At 43.3% G+C, this 16741-nt stretch overlaps 1 protein-coding gene across 1 annotated transcript in view; it reads right to left on the reverse strand.

Annotated features, from left to right (window-relative positions):
* RALGPS1 (Ral GEF with PH domain and SH3 binding motif 1) overlaps positions 1–16741 on the reverse strand; it is a 356681-nt gene that overhangs the window by 216022 nt on the left and 123918 nt on the right. The window contains exon 10 of the mRNA XM_050926720.1: positions 8901–9027. Within this exon, the coding sequence (XP_050782677.1) occupies positions 8901–9027 (127 nt within the window). The remainder of the gene's footprint in view (positions 1–8900; positions 9028–16741) is intronic.

The following is a 16741-nucleotide window of genomic DNA, read 5'->3' on the forward strand; positions in this document are numbered from 1 at the left end:
CAGTACCCATAAATTTTCAAACAAGACTGCAATTATTTCCCAGACCAACCTGCAGCTAAATGCTTCCAACACTCCAGACCACAGCCTTGCTGATCTCAAGATTTTTCTAACTTGGAAGATCTGTCTGAAAAGAAAAAAATTCTATGGCGAAGTTTTAAAAATAGTTTAAAATGGTGGTTTTAAACATGTAAAAGACTAAATCCATTTAATATCTTACAGAGTGTGCTTGTGATTATTATTTTACTTGCTTAGACTGTGCTCATTTAAAACTTCAAGTAAAGTTTTAATTTTTCTTTCCAGTTACACACACACACACACACACACACTCAACAACTGTGTTAAGATAGACAGTACATTGCAGTAATTTAGGGTAAACAACATTACAGGGATGTTGTAATTATCCCAAAACCCATTGTTATAAACCCAGGAAATTAAGTTAAGGTTAAACTTAAACCTAACAGAAATCCAAACATATTAAGGTAAGAAATGCACAGTTAAAGCAACCAACCTTAACTCTGTCCTTCTGTGGCACCATGAATGAAAAAGGGGGGGGGAGATAATGTGTCTTTAAAAATCAGTTTTATCTAATTCTAAACAAACTAACACTTGTACGTGACTTTGATACATATTAACTATGTGGGAAATTTGAAATCTGTTATTCTGTAACTGACATACTTAGGGGCAAAAATAAAGTTGTAGCACAGGGTACTAAACTCCTTATAGGACCCATTTTAATTAACTGTAAATCCTAAAATAAATAACAACTCTATGTGTTAATTCTGAGAAAAATGTATTCTATACTCAGAGAGTAAGTGATATAAATTTGGAGAGGGTACACTGTATTTTTCATAATTTTAAAACCAGAAGTGAAAATTAAATAATCTAGTCTGACTTCCTATATAACACAGGCCATAGAATTTCATCCAGTTATCCCAGTATTGAAGCCAGTTACTTAAGTTTGACTAAAGCACATCTTCCGGAAAGGGTACTGGTCTAGATTTGAAGATACTGAGATGGAGAATCCACCACCTCCCTTGCTAGTTGTTCTAATGGTTAATTACTCTCACTGTTAAACAGTTGTTCCTTATTTCTAATTTGAATTTGTCTGGTCTCAATTTTCAGCTATTGGTTCTTGTTATGCCTTTTTCAGCTACAGTAAAGAGCCCTTTAGTATCCAGTAATTTCTCCCTATGAAGATATTTATACATCACAATCAACTCACCTCACAATCTTCTTTCTGACAAATTAGACAGATTGAGCTCTTTCAGTGTTTCACTATGTGGCATTTTCTCTAGCCCTCAAATAATTTTTATGGATCTTTTCTGCACTCTATCCAATAGTTCAACATCCTTCTTAAAATGTGGACACCAGAACTGGACACAGTATTCCAGTATTAGTCTCCTCAACACTGTATACAGAGATAAAAATCACCTCCCTACTCCTATTCCTCAATCCCATTTATATCACATTAGTTCTTTTTGACATAGCATTGCTCTGGAAGCTAACGTTCAGTTGCTTGTCCACTATGACCCCTAAAATCCTTTTCAGAGTCACTGCTTTCCAGGATATAGCCCCCCCGCCCCCATTCTGTAGGTATAGCCTGCATTCTTTGTTCATAGATGGATGACCTTGCTTTTGGCTATCTTAAAACACATTTTATTTCAATGGGCCTAGTTTATCAGGAAATCCAGATTACTCTGTATGACTGCCCTATTATCATTAATTGACACCTCGTACTGGACAACAGATCACACTCATGTAATACAAGGACATCATTCTGTTTCTTTCCAAACATAAAACAAAAATATTTATTGAACACTTCCACCTTCTTCTGTAGTATTAACAGAATTCTACAATCTCCATCAAGTAATGAGCCTATACCTCTGTTAGGATTTCTTCTGTTCCCAATATACTAAATCCCTGCTTTAAGTGCGTAACTCAACTCAACATTAACTAAAGCTTCCAGAATGAGATAGAAAGTGATAACACATATATATAACCTGCTGACGGCCTGTTGAGCAGCCTATGTAAAATGAGTTTGTTACCACTTGCTACCCTGGTTGGAAGTCTTAAGAGAAGAGGCCAAAGACTGAATTGAGATGGAGAATAAATTTTCCCTTTACCACTAAAAGTAACTCCTCCAAGTCATATATGGCACATTAGTAGGAGAGAAATATATGGGGAAGTTTGCTGCTGCCTACATTGTACCTGTTTTGTCCTTGTTCTTCAGTCTAGTACCAATAATGTATTCACTAAAGAACAAATGTACCATTAGGTCTGGTACTGGGAAATAACATGGGATCAGCATGCACAAGTACTAAGTATTGAACAAGCAGCAAGAGTGGTAATCAAGGTTAAGTCAGTATTCCAATTGCAAACCTCCTTTTTAAGATACCGTATATAAACGCGTTCATAAGCTGAATATTTTTGATAAAAAAGTGACGTATCAAAAAGCAAGAGTCGGCTTATAAATGGGTCTACATCAAAATCTGATGATTTTAAACTCTATGGAATCATTGAATTCAATATCTAAACATTGTTGTTTTGTTTATCTGGAGCATCTGAAGGCATGGAGACCCTTAGCTCCCTGTAGCTGCGGTTCACTGTTCCCAGCCAATGGGAGCTGCGGGAAGTGGCTGAAATTCAAAGTTAAAGCTGTTTTTCCCTCCGATATCAAGAGGGAAGGATGAAGATATAAAGAGCTAAGAAGAAAACTGGCAGGAGAAAGGAGATAAATGTATTACAGAAATGCATTCCTACAAATTTACTTGTATAGCAATTAAGTAAACTTTCTTCTTTAAATAAAATAATTTCAATGAAACATTCCCACTAACAACTCTCCATGTCTTCAAAGACCTAACTTAAGTCTCAGCTAGAATAATAGTTTGTTACACCCCTAAATTCCTGTGGTTAGAAGGTCAAAAGCACTACTCTGAAGTTCAGTTGGAACTGAAATCATGTCAACGTACAATATATAAAGGATGGGGAAGTGGCTAAAGCACAAGCCTGGGAATCAGGCTAAGTCCTACTTTTAATTCTGCCACTACTTTCTGTCTGGCCTTTGGTAAATAATTTCAAATTTTTGTGCCTCAGTTTCTTCATCATAAAATGAGGCAATCACACTTTGAGGTCTTTCAGCCAAAGACACTACAGAAGTGCAAAGTCTTCTTATAATAAGTAAAGCTGGCAATGTCATCTGTTGTTAAGTGTGCTTATATTCCTTTATAACACACTGTTTTCAGCACCTTACAACTTTGCCATAATTTAACCTGAAAATTTCCATGCTGGATGTCTGTGAATCACAGACCCATTAGTAGCAAAGAGTCTTGCGGCACCTTATAGACTAACAGACGTTTTGGAGCATGAGCTTTTGTGGGTGAACATCTGTTAGTCTGTAAGGTGCCACAAGACTCTGCTGCTTTTACAGATCCAGACTAACACGGCTACCCCTCTGATACTTGAAGCCCATTAGTGCTCACTACTCTGTGATAGCAGCTTGTATCAGGCCAGACATACTCACTACACCTAACACATTGTTGTTATAAACAGTATCTAAAACATGTCATGTAATCCATCATACACAAACTGGTAACATCCTGGTCCCCCAAAAAATCACTGTGTGGTGTATGTATGGGGTGTATACCAAGTGTTATAAATAAGTGCTAGAATTATGTTCTTAAAAATGTATTTGGCAAGCAAGGCCGAAGCCACGGCTGTTCCAGACAAAGGAATGTGGTTCCATCTGCTTGAATGAGTCTCTGATGTAAATTAGGCAAGGTGTGACCAAAGATAAAACACATTTACATGCAAGGTAAACAAAGCCATCAGGAGATCAAGCTGGGGAAGATGAATATAATCTCAATGGAGATGGAGAATGCACCCCCAGGAAGTCTTTCTGCCTCTTGTAAAAGCAGCAAAGAATCCTGTGGCACAGGATTCTTTGCTGCTTTTACAGATCCAGACTAACACGGCTACCCTCTGATACTTTCTGCCTCTTGACCAGGGTCAATGAACTCTGCGCAGACAACAGCGTATCTACACCCCCACAGGAGAGAGAAACTTGGTCTGGGCTTATTTTTCAAAGAGTACATTCCAAAGGTTTACTGGACTATAAAAACAGGGGTTCTGAACCTCTAATGATAAAGCAATTGAATCAACGGATTATATACAATATTACTGTATTATCAAACTGTATCAAGCAAACTCTTTTCTGAAAGCCTGCAACACATTGGTGATTAATATAATTGTGAAATGTCTGCATTAACACTATGTGAGGAATTATGGATAAGCAGTGATATTATACTTTAAAATCTGAGACCAAACACAGGAAGAAATACATTTTCTCTCAGTCAGGAAGGAAGGCAACTATCTACCCATCTGAAATATAAATTAAGCATTACTGAATCAAAACAATGGAGGCCTATTTACATACAAATCAGTAGGGGGATGGGAAGTCAACAGGAAGGGAAGAACAGCAGGAAGCCTTCCTGACTCTTATAACAGAGTCAATGAAATTTGGGAAATATGAGCAGAAACAGAAAGCTATCTGTTTTCATAGGGGATCAAGTGGCCAGAGCTCTTGATTTCAGGGGACTGAAGTCTCTGGAAACTAAATACAGGTGAGAAATATGTTTAAGCAAAGATTGCAATCTGCCTGTTATTCTTTAATCTTGGAAGCACATTTTCACATTTGTTTGCCTGTAACCATTTCTGTCTTTATTCCTTATATTTGGTGTCACTTAACCCCATGTCCTTTTGTTAAATAAAATTATTTTACTTTTACAATAAACTATCAGTTTGATGATTGAAATGTGAGTGTCAAATCACAGTTCAATTAATGAGCTGCACTATATAGTTGTGGTTTACTGTTTGTTACTTTCAAGGCAAGGTTTGGACTGGCAGAGTCCTGAAGAATTTGCTGGCAAGGCAGATAAGTTATGATGTCAGGGAGTTGACACACAGCTTAGCAGTAGCAAAAGTCTCACTTAGTGAGAATGAAAGGGGTAACACAGTTACTCACAATTCTGGGAACCTGAACAGATTGTCACATTGGCAGATGGTTTGGAGGACATTTGGGACTGGGCAGGAGGTGCTGGGGTCACTCTGCAAAAAGTAACTGGGTGGTGAAAACCAGGGTGTGACTTGCATGTTTATAAGTTGGCTGTTGGTGCCAGGTCTGTGAGCCACAGCACCATAGCACTGAAGGCACCCAGAGTTACAGGGCAGGTGGTGACAACCCTTACTGGTCTAGGTTAAATCCCAAAGCATCAGAATGTCCACATTAGGGTAATTTAAAAAAAAAAAGTGTGTGGCGCACGAGTATGTAGAGGTGGTCCCATGGCATGGTTCGGAAGTGAATCTGCTGCAAATCACGCAGCTGGATTGGGGTCGGGGCGGCTCTAGCTTTTTTGCCGCCCCAACCACGGCAGGCAGGCTGCCTTCAGCGGCTTGCCTGCTGGAGGTCCCTGGTCCTGCAGATTTGGCAGCGCATCTGCAGGAGGTCCGCTGGTTCCGCAGCTTCAGCATACCCACCGCCGAATTGCCACCGAATCCGCGGGACTGGCAGACCTCCCGCAGGCAAGCCGCCGAAGGCAGCCTGACTGCCTCCCTCGCAGGGACCAGCAGAGCGCTTGAAGCACTGATGCCTGGAGCCGTCGCAGCTTGCGGTACGAAGGGGTGGGGGCCGAGAGGGCTCATAGGGCAGGAGCGTAATGAAGAGATCTGGAGGGCCTGGGCTGAGAGGTGAGCACTCTCTCGCAAGACCTGTTTGAGGTAAGACCGAGAAGTGGGCAATAAGGCTGCCTCTACCTCCTGAAGTACGCGCTGGGAGATTCGAAGGATAGAGAGCTCCATGCGCCAACCTAGTGCTATAGGAGAGTGATCCTATTGCGTGCTGGGAAGTGGCTAAAGGCCCTTCCCATCGCTAAAGGCCCCTCCCTCAGCCTGGGGAGGAGCTACTGAGCCGAGAACTCCACTAAAGTTGGGGGACAACGAAGAAAAAAACAGGAACAGCTGAGGGGGTCAAAGGGCCAAAACTAGGGAACCAGAAGGGGACACCGAGCAGAGAACACCGAACAGCACCTACTGCTCCTCGAAAGCATCCAAGGAGCCAGCGGACGCCGCCCAAAGGAACTCTGCTCAAATGCATGAATGGATGAAAGAATGAAAACAGGCCCCACAGTCACAGGCTCCCCCCAACCAACCTCCTCTCCATGGTGTTATAAATGGCCACTTTGGTCATGGCTAGGAGGAGGTTGATGAGATGGTCCCGCAACTGGGTGGGGTCATGGATTGGGTGTGCATATATAAAAAGGTGTGGGGGAGAAGTGCAGCCAGAACCTCAACAAGAGGTTCTGGAGGAGCCGGAAGAGAGGCTGCAAAAGGGTAGACTTTGGAGATGGGGTGAACCACACCAGATACACGCCTGCGCTCACGGCTCCATGGAGGCGCCACCCTCTAATGTCCCTGGAGGGCCGTGGAACCAAGGTGGAATACAGGTTGGCCCACTGGGGTCCCTCACCCTCTGCAGCTGGTAGAAAGTCCTGCCACTTGGTGTGGAGGTGGGACATGAGGGCGGGGAAATGAAGAGTATGGAGCACGAGTATGTAGAGATGATTTCATGGTGCAGTTCAGAAACAAACCAGCAGCCAGCCAGCTCGTGCAGCCAGCTCGGGGTACAAAGGAGTGGGAGCGGAGAAGGATCACTGGGCAGGGGCCCGATGAAGAGATCCGGAGGGTTTGGGGCAAGGGGCGAGCAGCGAGTATTTATTCCTTGACTTTAGCAAAGCTTTTGATACGGTCTCCCACAGTATTCTTGCCAGCAAGTTAAAGAAGTATGGGCTGGATGAATGGCTTATAAGGTGGACAGGATAAAGTAGATCGTGCCAAACCAACCTGATCTCCTCCTTTGAGAGGGTAAAAAAAAATTTTAGACAAAGGAAATGCAGTGGATCTAATTTACCTCGATTCCAATAAGGTGTTTGATACAGTTCCACATGGTGAATTATTAGTGACCTTGGCACAAAAAGTGAGAGTATGCTAATAAACTTTTCAGATGACACAAAGCTGGGAGCTATTGCCAGTAGAGAAGGACCGGGATATCATACAGGACAATCTGGATGACCTTGTAAACTGCAGTAATAGTAACAGGATGAAATTTAATAGTGAAAAGTGCTAGGTCACGCATTTAGGGATTAATAACAAGATTTTTTTTTGTTATAAGGTAGGGACGCATCAGTTGGAAGTAACAGAGGGGGAGAAGGACCTTGGAATATTGGTTGATCACAGGATGACTATGAGCCACCAATGTGATATGGCTGTGAAAAAAGTTAACATGGTCTTGGGTGCAAATGCTGACAAATGCAGGAGATAGACCTCACAGGTATGGAGGTGAAGAGCAGGGGAAACCCTGCCCAACAGGGCATACAGCCCTTCTGGGCCCCAGAGGTTTGGGGAGAAGAGATCCCGTCAGATGGGAGAAACTGAACTGGGTGCCTAGCCTGCTGCCACTATGCCTGGAGAAGCCACCAGAGGCTAAGAGGCTCTGCTCCCCCTCCCCTGTCAGGGAGGCTGGGAGGAACCCCTGCCAGATAAGGTGGGGGCTGTAAACCCAGGGAGTGTGGGTAAATTCCCAGGGAGAGCAAAATCCCCCAGCCCACAGCAAAGAGGAAGCGCAGAACCCACTGAGGCAGAGAAGGAGCTCTGCCACACTCCCTAATCTCCCCTTTTTTTTTAACTGCAGGGTGTTAACGGGCCACTTAACACACATTCTAAGGGACATTCAAGGTAAACTACTTTTGCTAAACAATCTTTTCCGTCTTATATTTAGCTGTAATGCTCGGAGTAACTTTTACGGACCTGAAGAGCTCTGAATAACTTGAAAGCTTGTCTCTTTCAGTAACAAAAGTTGGTCCAGTAAAATATACAGTGAAAGCCCGCTATAACACGATGATTGGGGTCCAAAAAATTCGATCACGCTAAATGCGGGGTTGCGGTATAGCGAGGTTTACCATTTCAAGCTGGTCAGTTTCAAGCCGGTTGATTTCTCTTGGGCAGAAAACTACTTTCATTTGCGAACTGCCCATAACAGTACTCCAGCAGCGGGGACTCTTAGCCATGCAGTGAGAGAGGGAAACACTTGGGGAGAGCAGGGGAGACATGCAAGGGGCAGAGGAAGAGTGAGGAGGAGCTGAGGAGGAGAACGGCTCTTCTCACCAAAAGGGTAAGTGGGTTGGGGGGGGAAGAGGCAGTGGGGAAGGCACATTCCATTTTTTCCCCCCTTTGGAGGCACTCCAGCCTATTTTTTTTCTTTTTTCTTTTTTTCTCTTTTGTGCTTCTGCAGCACTCCGGCCGCTTTATTTATTTATTTATTTTTGCACTTCGGCAGCGCTCTGGCGGTTTTTTCCTTTTTTGCGCTTCCGCGGTGCTCCAGCCGCTTTTTTTTTTTTTTTTTTGGCCTGGAGCGGCCAGAGCCACCTTACAATTGCATTATAACCGAATTCACGTTATTGCGGGGTGCATTATAGTGGTGTTTCCCTGTATTACCTCACTATCTTGTCTCTCTAACAAAAACTTCAATTTAAGACATTCCTGAAATCCAATCCTCTTGTAAATTAAAAAGAGCTATGATCCACATTAAACATTCATGTAATTATGATTTCAGATTTAATGTGAAGATGAAAGCTCTCCAAGTTCACAGTGATCTTAGACATTATAACACCTTAAAATCCTTCACTACCTTCAATTTTCCTGAACAAAAACTAAGTGAACCACATGTTCAATATGTGGTTTGCTTCAAGTACGCCAGTTCCAGTTGGCTATCTGTCAGTCAGAAACAGCAGACTGCTTATTCAAAACTGAATATATTTCCACAGATACCACAAGGCAGTTTTCACACCTACCTAAATAGGGAATAGTAGGGACCATCTTTAAGCTTCTGATGTACTCCCGTGTCCTCTTATAATTATCTTCCTTAGACATTAAATAGTCTAACTTCTCAAAGGTGGTCTTGTCTTTGCGATTCAGAAGCTAAAGAGAAGAGTAAAATAAATAGTAAATACCAACTCAAGAGACAGTGTCACCCAGAAGACAGATAAGCATACTACAAGGAGATTTGGTTAGATTTAAAACAAACAAACCAAAACTAGCATAATATTTGAAAGTTTTTTGCACATTAAAATAAAAGTACCATTTCATCTTTAACTCTGAAGCTGTAAACAGATCTTTAGTATTATTTATACATATTTTGCCAATCTATTTATCATATTTTATATACATTTTATGTAAATGATAAAATGTTGACACTAACATCACCTGTGTTACATTTTTAAGGGAAATATGTAAGATGTTATAATCCAGACATTAACATTCTTTCCTAATTTACAGATTATTATATGCTCTTGATTTTGAAACTTAAAATAACTAATACTAAGAAAAGCTCTCGATATATATACAAGATACACCATTTCATCAGTGTCTCAATAAACTCATGTGTATAAATGTTAACAGAGTTGCTAAAACCTTGGAAGAAAAAAAGTCTTAAAGTCTTAAAATAATTATTTTTATGGTTAATCTTACTATTTGCTACATAATCTTGGCAAGTTACAGAGTACGGCAAAACAGGTCAGAGTAAGAGTCTGATGTCCTAAACCAGTGGTTCTTAAACTTTTGTACTGGTGACTCCTTTCATATAGCAAACCTCTGAGTGTGACCTCCCTTATAAATTAAAAACACATTTTTATATATTTAACACCATTATAAATGCTGGATGCAAAGTGGGGTTTGGGGTGGAGGCTGACAGCTTGCGACCCCTCATGTAATAACCTCGCGACCTCCTGAAGGGTTCCGACCCCCAGTCTGGGAACCCCTGTCTTAAACTATGGAGGCATAAATGTGTAATATACTAGATCAAAAAATATTCATTCACTTTTAGCTGATTTTACATACCTGGCTAATATTTCTGAAGCCCAGTTAAAAAGCCAGTTCGAGCTAGTGTTGGTGCATAAAAATTATGGTATTGCAGACTGCTTAATTTTGAGTTCTTACCCTTGAATTTTAAGATAAGAGAAAGATATTATGTCACAACGCTATCTGGACAGCTCCCTCCCGATATTCCAATTCCTGTTCCAGAAAGCTTAATAAAGGACCTTACGAATAATATTCTTACAATGCCAGGAGACAGGTCATAGTGATCAAGACTCCAATCCTGCAATGGATAACAAACGTGTGGACTGCTTCACTGAAGCAGGAGAGGCACAATCAAGTCAGTGGGGCTCTGTGTGGCTACCGCACTCAAACCTGTAGTATCTTATCGCAAGCACACAGGTTTTAAAATAAACCTTTTATTAAGAATGGAAACTATGCACTGAAATAAGGTAACAAAACTTCTCACTACCCTCTCGATGTAACCTACGACTGCCCTGTCCTGGGTTCCTTTGTTCCTACTCCCAAGCAGGACGTACCTCACAGATACACCAGACTGCATGGGAAGTGTGGCATCTCTACATTTCTGGAGAAGTTACTCTATAGGCCAAACCTGTGCACTTTAAATTGAAGGATCAAGGCCTAAGCAAGTTAAGAACAGTGCATACACAAGTTGAATATGAGAAAGAAAAACTACATATACTTGAACACCAGTTGTCAGTAAGATAACAAAAAAAAACATTGTGGAAAATGGTGAACAAAACAGAAAGTCTGCAACAGCTGGAGTTTTCTGAAATCACCTCTTTTCCCTTTTCACGTTAAAAGGGATGAGAGTTTTATGAATATTCACTAAAGCCCTGATCCTACATTGCAATTCATGCCTATGGACTGTTGTACAGAGAAACGTGGAATTCTTAGAGCTCTGCATGGATGCTTCAGTCTACCTGGAGGGACCAAGACCTAATTTAGTTCAGTGCAAAAGCTCACCACTTCGTAGCTAGCAAATTTCACTGATGTAGAAATATGCCACCATTGTAGAATTTTACCATTTTTGTAGCTGAAATCAATAATAATGAAGGAATTCCTTGCAAAATCTGTTTCTGATTTCACAAAAAACTCAGTGCGAGAACAAAAGATATTTTACATTTAACAAATGTAGGGAAACAGTGATATGAGTAGTGTTAGCAGTATCAACAGTGGCAATGACAGCAAACAATGTGACAGCAACAGCTTTCTAAAACACCAGAAACTACATCTTATGGTAGGCAAAGGGAAGTTAATTTCTTCTTCCTTAGAGGATCACAATGTCCCTTACTGATAGGTTTCTGAAATGATGGTTTAACATTTTGCTTTCTAAATTAAACTGGGTATACATCATATATTTCATTTCTTACACAGCTGCAACTCTGAAACCTATTTATCTAAAGACATTCTGTAATTCCACTAAATGTTATATACAGATACTTTGAATGCATATTTTAATGCACTAGTGTATTTCACAAGGAAACATAATGTAAACTCTAAGAAACTTCTTTAAGTCTCAGTCCCGCAATCAGTTATGCATGTGCTTAGTTTCAAGAATGTGAGTGGACCCACTGTTTAAGTTTCCCTGCTTTGCACCTACTTGGGACTGATCATCACAAAGTCAAACTTGTACTTACATTCTTTACTGGATCAGAGCCCTAACACCAAATCTTCATACCCTAGAGGCAGCATAGGCATTTTTTCTTTTAAGCATTTTAATAAAATTATATTTTAATCTTTTGGGAGTTTTAAGTATATAGTCAATTATTTCACAGTTCTGAATAGTTAATAGCTCATGCACTATGGATTACATTAACTTCAAATGACGACTTCCTCTTTATTTCAATATTGTCTATCATCTGGTATAGGGAACCCATCAAAATGTGCCTTCCTCCAGTATGAAGTGGGCACATCTTGATAGGTATAGGGATTGCATCAAAATGTGTCCAAATCCTAGTTTTTACCCTGGCCAAAGGGCGCATTTTAATCGTTATGAAGAGCCCATCAACGTCTGTCCACAATCTAATTTTACCTCTGTCTCAAGGAATGCATGCTTGAGTGGCATGAGGCAAACATAAACGTCATGCTTGATCCTAGAAAATATTCGCATTAGGGATTTTTAATCACGTAAGTACCACCAGTGAAGCAAACTGGCCTTTTTGCATTAGCGAAAACTGATCAAATAAAAAATGAGAAACAGGATCAGGCCCTTGAATATTATCATTTGACCTGAGGAAATGTTCTGTGTTATGTTTAAATAACAATTCACAATCAATCCACAATTTTAGCAATGGATCTACTGCACACTGGAAAAGCCACGACTACATTACAGATAATGAATGAAGTATTTAAAATAATACTATTTTAAAACTATGCCATTTTTAATAATAATCTAATATTTTTTTAAGGTCACATGTATTGGGTACCTAAGATGAATGCACATCAAGTGCATCCCAGACACTTCAGAAAAGCCAAAAAATAACTGGAAAAAATATTAAAAATACTCTGAGCCTAACGCATTCATCAAGTTTTTTTTCACTGAACACTTTTTTTTTTTATTAACTTAGAACTACTAGTCATCTTCCTGACCCAGTCCGGCCATTCTTATGTTCCTGGTCTGTTGATTTGATTGTCATTCCCCTCTGACTCTCTCCACTGTGTTTCCACCTGCCATTGCATGAGATTTAAACAACAGCCACCACTTTCAAGATTCTCTATGAATCTGCTCCTTCCTACTTGTATTTCCTTGTTCAGCTTCACCTGAAACCCTGCCCCTTCCACACTGCCACCAATGTTACCCTTTCCTACCCATCAGTCATCTTCTTGAATAATCTCCTCCATATCATTTCATGTGGCCTCATATATTCTTCAATTTCCCTCAAAACGTGTGCAAGGTCATTACTCTCTCTGCTTTTAGATGGTGTTCCCTACAGTGGATCATGCTGATTTGTACAGTATTTCCTTTTTGTTATTGACCTTTCCTGACCTCTCTGTCTATCCGTAGATTATCCATTCCTTGGGGGCAGGGACCTTCTTGTCTTGCATATCTGGAAAGTGTTCAGCATATCATGGGCACTACAATAAACAAAGGAAATAATAACTTGAGATACGTCTGTTTTGTTACATTTGTCCTAGAGTCTGTGAATGGAACTGTTTACCCAGCTAAATAATGTATATACTCATTCATAAGCCAAATTTTTTTAGTAAAAAAAGGCAAGCACCAGAGAAGGGGGTCAGCTTATGTACGGGTATAGAGAGGGAGAGGTGGGACACAGCCCCTCCCCCCAACAGAGGGAGCATGGAGAGGCAGCACAGCCAGCAGACACAGAAGGGAAGAGGCAGGGCCAGAGTCTCTCCGCTTCTGGCCATGCTGCTCTCCCCCCAGCCTCCAAAGCAGCTGCAGCTCCAGGGCTGGTAGGCTGCACCTGTGCCGCTGAGCCCCACCTCCCAGAGCAGGTTGTGGCTGCGTTGCCCGGAACACACTGCGGTAGTGCTGCCCAACCCACTGGAACATGCTGTGGCCACGCCACCTGGTCTGGCCCACCGGAGCAGGCTGCAGCCACACTGCCCAGCCTGCCAGAGCAGCTCCAGTCAGGTCAGAGACATCCTCCCCTGGCCCTCCCCAGATAAGGTGGGAAGGGATGGGATGGAGAGAGTGTGGGGGCCCAGGCTAGAGGTGGGGTCATGTGGGGGGTGGTCACAGGGGTTACTCCCCTGACCCTGAGCTTCTCTCCCTGTCCAAAAAAAAATTTCCCCACTAGTTGCTGTCCTAGCCCTTCAGGGTAAGCAGCTGGCATGCCAGGACACTTTGTTTACTTAGATTTACTTCCGTGCCTGCAGACGCTCGAGGTAAACAATCCATCTTGGCCCACCAGCGGCTTATCCTGATGGCCCGGGATCCAAAGTTTGCTGACCCCTGAATTATAGGGTCGCTTATGAATGGGTCATAAAAATTTTCCATTTTTACTTATCCATCTTGGGGGGGTCGGGTTGGCTTATAAATGAACCGGCTTATGATCGAGTATATACAGTAATTTTGTATGAAAGAATTGGTGTACTCAAAATGGTGGCTCAAACCTCTGAGATTTTTCTTTACAAAATAAATTAAAAATCAGTGTACTTGCCCCATTCTCTCTTATGGGTATTGTGACAGACCCAGGCCAGTAGGGTACAGGAGTCTGGTAGAGGGCAAATATACTGGTCACTGGATGAGTAGTTTTCTGTTCCCTGAGTGACCAGAGTAGGGGCTGCACTAGAGTAATCAGGAACCTGTAATAACCAATTAAGGCAGACAGGCTGATTAGAACACCTGCAGCCAATCAAGGCAGGCTAATCAGGGCACCGGGGTTTAAAAAGGAGCTCACTCCAGCCAGGCAAGGGGGAGCCAGAGGAGAGGAAGTGTGTGTGAGGACCTGGGAGCAAGAGGTGCAAGGAGCTGAGAGTGAGAGGGTGTGCTGCTGGAGGACTAAGGAGTACAAGCGTTATCAGACACCAGGAGGAAGGTCCTGTAGTGAGGATAAAGAAGGTGTTTGGAGGAGGCCATGGGGAAGTAGCCCAGGGAGTTGTAGCTGTCATGCAGCTGTTACAGGAGGCACTATAGACAGCTGCAATCCACAGGGCCCTGGGCTGAAGCCGGAGTAGAGGGCAGGCCCAGGTTCCCCTCAAACCTCTCCACTCCTGATCAGACACAGGTGAAGTTGACCGAGACTGTGGGGAAGATCACTGAGGTGAGTAAATCTGCCAATAAGCGCAGGACCCACTAAGGTAGAGGAGGAACTTTCTCACAACTGGTGTCAGGGGTGGGATTTGGTGTGCACAGCGTGGCAGAAGAAGGAGGCTGATTAAAAAAAAAAGATAGAGGGTTTTTTTTATTTCACCACAATGGATGACTTAGTGCAGGCATTGATACAAGCTACGGCAGCCCAGCAGGAGGCTACCCATGTCCAGGCAGTTGCCCAACAGGAGGCAGTGCGGCTGCAGCAAGAGACTAATCGCCTGCTGATGCACCAGGCTTCTCAAGACTGAGCTATATTGCGGGAACTGGTAAACCAGGTAAAGACCCTTACAGAGCTGAACCACAGCCATGATAGGACGCAGATCATACGGGCCAGCCATTGGCTGGAGAAAATGACACGGGAGGATGATGTAGAGGCATACCTTCTGGCCTTTGAGAGGATAGCCCTACGGGAGGCCTGGCCTCAAGATCAGTGGTCTGGCATCCTTGCCCCATTCCTTTGTGGGGAGGCCCAGAAGGCCTACTATGATCTGCCTGAAGAGGCTGCAGCAGATTACCCCCAGCTGAAAGCAGAGAACCTGGCCAGATCTGGGGTAATGACCACAGTGCGAGCCCAGCGGTATCATAAGTGGAGGTACCAGAAATACAAAACCCCGCGGTCCCAATTGTATGACCTCATCCATCTCACACGAAAGTGGTTGCGAATGGAGTCCCAGAGTCCGGAAGAGACACTAGAGGTTCTGGTCATCAACCGATACATGAGGGGACTACCGCCAGACCTTCGCACCTGGGTAAGCCAGAACGAATCCTCCACCTATGACGAGGTTGTTGCACTGGTTGAGAGGCGAAGGACAGCGAGGGAGCTGACCCGACCAGTTAAGGAAGAGGCACCCCGGGTTAAACTAGCAGCACCAAGCCCTAGAGCTCGGGTGACTGGGCAACCAGGAGATCACAGGTGGAAAAAGAGAGGGGCTGAAGGTCCACCAGAAGCCACAAAGAGTCGGAACACTGAGGGAGAAGAGGATCGTGATGTTAGACTGCCCAAACCAAGAGACCGGGGAATGCCTAGGGCCTCATACAGATGTTATGCCTGCAGGGAGTGGGGACATATAGCTGCACAGTGTCCCAATGCGGAGGAGCCTATGCAGCGTAACCTGGGGAACTGGGCAGACCCATGCTCCCTAATCCACCTTGTGGGGGGTCTCACTAACCCCACATATGTACACCAGACCAGTAAAGCTAAATGGGTTAGAGACCATGGCACTGGTTGATTCGGGGAGTGCTATCACGCTTGTCTCGGGGAAGCTCGTGAAGTGTAGTCAGCTGCTACGGGCTAAGCGTACGGGGATAACATGTGTCCATGGGACAGTTGGTTATTACCGCACCATCCCAGTAAAAATTGAGATTCAGGGGAACACTGCTGAGGTAGCAGCAGGTGTAGTCCCTAAACTCCCATACCCAGTGCTCATAGGGAGAGACTTCCCAGGGTTTGGATACTTACTCCCAGTAGGAGGATTGGAGAAAGAGGGGAACCCTGAAATTAGTGAGCATCCACAGTAGATTGTCAACTCCCAGTCTTCTCTGAAATATACCCAGATTTATTTTCCATACCTAGACAGGGTAGAAAGTCGAAAAGGGAAAGGAGGGCAGCTAAGGCCTTGGGAACCCGAATACTGACTCAAAGCCAGAGGGTTGCTCTTGTACGGAGGCAGCTCTGAGCAGCTGAAAAGGCCACCCAGGCGGGAAAAGCATCTGAATCTGACCCCGACCCTAATGCTTCTGAACCAGTAGAGGCAACAGAGACTGGGCCCCTAGTTCTTGGGCAGATTAGCCCCGGGAGAGGAAATTTTGGACGAGACCAGGCTGAAGACCCAAGGTACGACAACATTAGGAAGGAGGTGACTGAAATAGATGGGGTCCCAGTGAAAGGGAAAAGCTAGGGACCAGGACTCTACTTCATAATGAAGAAGAATCTCTTACACCGGGTTGCACCAGTACAGGGGCAGAAGGTACAGCAGATCCTAGTACCTCAAGAACGCTGTATTAAGTCTTGCGCTTAGT

The sequence above is a fragment of the Gopherus flavomarginatus genome, chromosome 17, assembly GCF_025201925.1.
Source record: "Gopherus flavomarginatus isolate rGopFla2 chromosome 17, rGopFla2.mat.asm, whole genome shotgun sequence".
NCBI classification, from domain to species: domain Eukaryota; kingdom Metazoa; phylum Chordata; order Testudines; family Testudinidae; genus Gopherus; species Gopherus flavomarginatus.